At 28.1% G+C, this 4,382-nt stretch overlaps 1 protein-coding gene across 1 annotated transcript; it reads right to left on the bottom strand.

Moving 5' to 3' along the window:
* Positions 1 to 3,135: 3,135 nt before the first annotated feature.
* Positions 3,136 to 4,064, bottom strand: LOC120081731 (zinc finger protein ZAT12-like). Its single transcript, XM_039036833.2, has one exon. It carries the CDS (start codon positions 3,846 to 3,848, stop codon positions 3,294 to 3,296), a length of 555 nt encoding a protein of 184 aa, XP_038892761.1. The 5' UTR covers positions 3,849 to 4,064; the 3' UTR covers positions 3,136 to 3,293.
* Between the last annotated feature and the right edge of the window lie 318 nt (positions 4,065 to 4,382).

Here is a 4,382-nt window from a genome sequence, read left to right as displayed (position 1 = left end):
ACACAAATATATATGTGAATATTTTGTATTTGTATTTTTTTTTTCTATATTTAATTTATCAATCACTTTGTGTGGGTATGATCTGGGAAAGGGTTTTTTTTTTTCTTTTTTCTTTTTTTTAACAAGTATTTCATTATTTTAATATTATTCTTACTGTTATCTGAATGCGTTTTTTTAAGTTAATATTTTATCATTTTAATATCATTTTGGAATTGTATAAGAAACTTGTTTCGTAATGCATTTCTGTGTAGTTTTCTCTATTTAAATTATAAGCGCAATTATAAATATAGAAATCGATCCTGAAATATTTGTAAATATAATATAATGGAAACAAATTTGTAGATATAACAAAATTCATATTTTTCTTTCAAAGTCTATCATGTTACTAGTAAGAGTCTATCACGGATAGATTTTGCTATATTTGTAATTTTTTAAAAATGTTGTTGTATACTTAATTATTATTCCTAAAAGTGTTATCCAATAAAATTACCTTAAGATATACATTATTTATCAAATAATTTCAATTTTTTTGAAAAAACATATTCACAATTTAAAGATTGAGAGAAAATGTAGCTAAAAAACTTTTGACACTTTTTTTTTCCCTCGAAGACTTTTCAGAAATCGAAAAGTTGAACCAAAGAACTTATAGAATCTCACACATAGGAGATATAAGGATGTATAAAAAAAATGGTTGTTGTCAGCTCGAGTATAATTCAATCTATTAAAATATTGGTGAACTTAAAATTCATAATAATAATAAATAAATAAATTATCCAAATGAAATATGGTGTTGATGATGTGAAGCCTTATATTAGTTGTCTCAGTCATGTTAGTAGTTCTTTTTCAGTGTGGATTACATTATTTGATCAAGTAGATTTATTTCATATTTAAATTTTAATTTAAATTTATCTCTAGCCAATGTTGTTGAATCAGTGAATAAATCATCAATTACCTTCCAAAATGTTAATGGTTCAACGGTCTGAACTAAAAAAAAAAAAAGAAAAAAAAAGTAAATATCAATTTAAACTCTGAACTTTCATAAGTATATTCAGATAAAACATAATTGAGGGTTTAAGTTGATACAATTATAAAAATTTAGGATCTATCAGGGTTTAAATTAATACAATTATTAGTTTGGGGTTTAAATTGATACAACCCCAAAGTTTAGGGTTTAAATCGATACAATTATAAGTTTAGAGTATAAATTGATATTTGCAAAAAAAAAAAAAAAAAAATCTTATAAGGGCATATTAGTCTTTTGGTTATATATATATTACCAACACAGAAAAATTATTAGGTCATATTTTGAAATGTGTAAAAATGTGTAATTGTTAACTATTGAATAAAACCCTAATCGTTTTCCCATTATATTTCAATTAAGTTTTTCCTCAATTTCCATCTCTTACTCTTCTTTGATTTTAAGTCAACATTTGGATTATCGATGGTGACCATTTCATGAAGAGAAATTTTTTCTATATATTATCACTTTATTAGATACTAAAATTATTTTTATCAGCTTTAATCTATTCCAACACAATGCTTCAATTATTATAATTAATTTATGCAATTGGAACTACAAAGTCGAGTAATCTTATTTTATCATAAAATATATAATTTAATTAAAATGGAAAAAAAAATGGGTTAGTGAGAAAAGGGTTTGTTATTGTTGGCTTAGGTAGTTGTTTGGGATTCTCGTGCTACCGCACCATACATAATTTACCAATTAATTTGACTACATATACATGCAACTACCCCCATTCATATTCCTCATCTTTGAAATCAATATCTATCCCAAAAAAATTAAAAAAAATTAAATAAAAGCTTTTCTTTTCTTTAAAAGATAAAAATATATATGGCGGATCTAGAAATTTTGTTAACTGAAATTTATATAATTTAATAAAAATAAATGTAAAAAGTGAAGCTTAGAAGAGACTGGAAGGAAGGTTTATAGCATAAAGTTGAGGGGCTGCATTTGACTAAATTATATATTACTACCTCCTTTGAGTTGAGTTGCTTTAGTTATTAAAATATATAGATTTATTTAATAATTATTTTATTTTTATATTTTTATATTTTAAATTACCATATGTTTATCAACTATATATTTACACACGCAAAAGAATGAAAATTTTAGTTAAAGCTTTGCAAAACTTTCTTTTTATGTTGTTTGGGTTTTAGCTTTTTATGTTTATTTTTTTTAAAAAAAAAATCATTAATTATCATGAAAGTCTCTTTAGAATTGTTAGTTAACACATAAAATCAAATATTAATTAAGAGTCTTTTAGTTATTATCCACTTAGCGTTATCAATTGAGTCAGTGGAGTGACTAGTACTAATTAATATTTACGTTAATTTTTAAAATAATAATTAAAAAAATAAGATTATCCAATTAAAAAAAACTATTTAACAGTTTATCCTCTGTGATTTGTTAAATTCACTGTTTCATGTGTTAATTATTTTACAGCTTGATTAACAAAATATTTTTTTAGAAAATGCATCATGATATTTTACTTATTAACTGTGTACTATCCATGTGTTGAGCTTTTTCATTTTTTTTTTTTAAAGGAAAAAAATGTGTAACCTTACATATTTTTTTCTTTAAACAGTTTTTATAAGATTTAAAATTTGACTAGAATCCTCTAAAAATGCTTTTTAGAATATATTTTATCAAATACATATAAATAAAGAACGAAAAAGGAAATTTGTTCGTAGATATCGATGATTCTAAAAACCAAAACCCTTGTTAAATAAATATTAAATGAAATGCTAAACTTGTGAAATGATGTATACGTGCAATGTAACTGAAGAAGAAAGATGAAAAGAAATTGATTATTGTTGAATGAAATATTTCTTCAAATTAATACGGACTTAAAAAGTATTTTTATGCTATAATGATAGAATATCAAATTTACCAAACAGCACGATGAATTAAAAATTGAATTTAAAGAGGTCGTATAATGATCGGATACCAAATTAATTTAATTACACGCATTAATATCACCTCTGGATTTGAAGTGCTTGAAATTAGATCGATGGAGATATACATCAAATTCATCTAAATTAAAGCAGTCTTTTCACATGAATTATCGATAATATTGACGAAAATTAAACCAAACGCCAGAGACGCCACAGAGATTGAATTGAACTATATGAAGATCTGAATTTATATATATATATACCGTATCGATGGTAAACGAACGAAGAAATCAAGATTACAGTATCAAAAAAGGAAAGGAAAACAAAAACTCATACTCATCCTGTTCGATCTGTTTGAATATGTACTCTAAAATTGATCAGAAGAAACAATCAACCATGGAAATACTCTTTCCAAGCTGCAGAAACTTACTATCGTTCTCAGATGGAGTCAAATTCAGATCTAAACACAGAATCCTTCCACTGCCGTTCGTCTTCTTCACCACAGGCGGTTGAGAACGCGGTGGAGGAGATAAACTACTCGGATGATTAGTGAGTCGAGCGTGATCGTTCAACAACGTCGTAGCTCTATGTCTCCTCATATGTCCTCCAAGCGCTTGACCAATCGCGAACTCCAATCCACAAATACTACACTCATGCGTCTTCGGCTTAGTCGGAGATCCTTGCGATGAAGATCCATCGGAATTTCCGCCGTCTCCTCCAACAATCCGCGGCTTCTTGTGACTAGCACGATGGCCTCCGAGCGCCTGAAACGACGAAAACTGGCGATTACAAGTCTTGCACTCGAAAACACGATTCGGAGAAGATGAAGACGACGATTCGAAATCTGCAGTAGTGGAAGCGTTGTTACGGGAAAGTAACATCAAGCAGTTCGCCATGGTTGTTATGCTCTCGAGATCTCTCTCTCTCTTCATGATGATGGAAAGGAATACTGAAAAAAATGTAATTTCTCTCTCTGTTTGTGTGCGTGAAGAAAAATGGAAACGGAAATGGCGTTTTTGTTTCGATTGAGTAAAGGAATAGACTTTTGAATTGGATTGGTTGGATTATATATATACGTGAGGAGAGAGAAATGGAGTCAGTTGACAATTTGGAATGACGAATGTACCCTTGGTTACTTGTGCCAAAAGAAAGAGGGAGTACTGGAGAGGTTGGGGGATTATAAAATTTGGAGAATGAAAAAACGAGTGAGGGTAGTTTGGTCATTTCATTGAAAAGAGATCAAATAAACGCGTCAGCATGAGAACATTACCGCGTGGCTGAGTTCACACGCTCTTTTGTACTGAGTGAGTTGCCGAGTTCAAGTTTTTTATTTTTATTTATTTTTATTTTTTTTTCCATTTTTGGTGAATCAAATCTTCTGGAAGATTCCAACGCCCTTCGTCTTCCTAATGTAAAAAAAAATATATATTAAAAAATTAAAAAAATTTGAGCGTTATTTTTACATT

The sequence above is a fragment of the Benincasa hispida genome, chromosome 7, assembly GCF_027475165.1.
Source record: "Benincasa hispida cultivar pf3 chromosome 7, pf3_genome.v1.1, whole genome shotgun sequence".
NCBI lineage: Eukaryota > Viridiplantae > Streptophyta > Magnoliopsida > Cucurbitales > Cucurbitaceae > Benincasa > Benincasa hispida.
The sequence above is the reverse complement of the archived record's forward strand: the minus strand, read 5'-3'. Positions and strand labels throughout refer to the sequence as shown.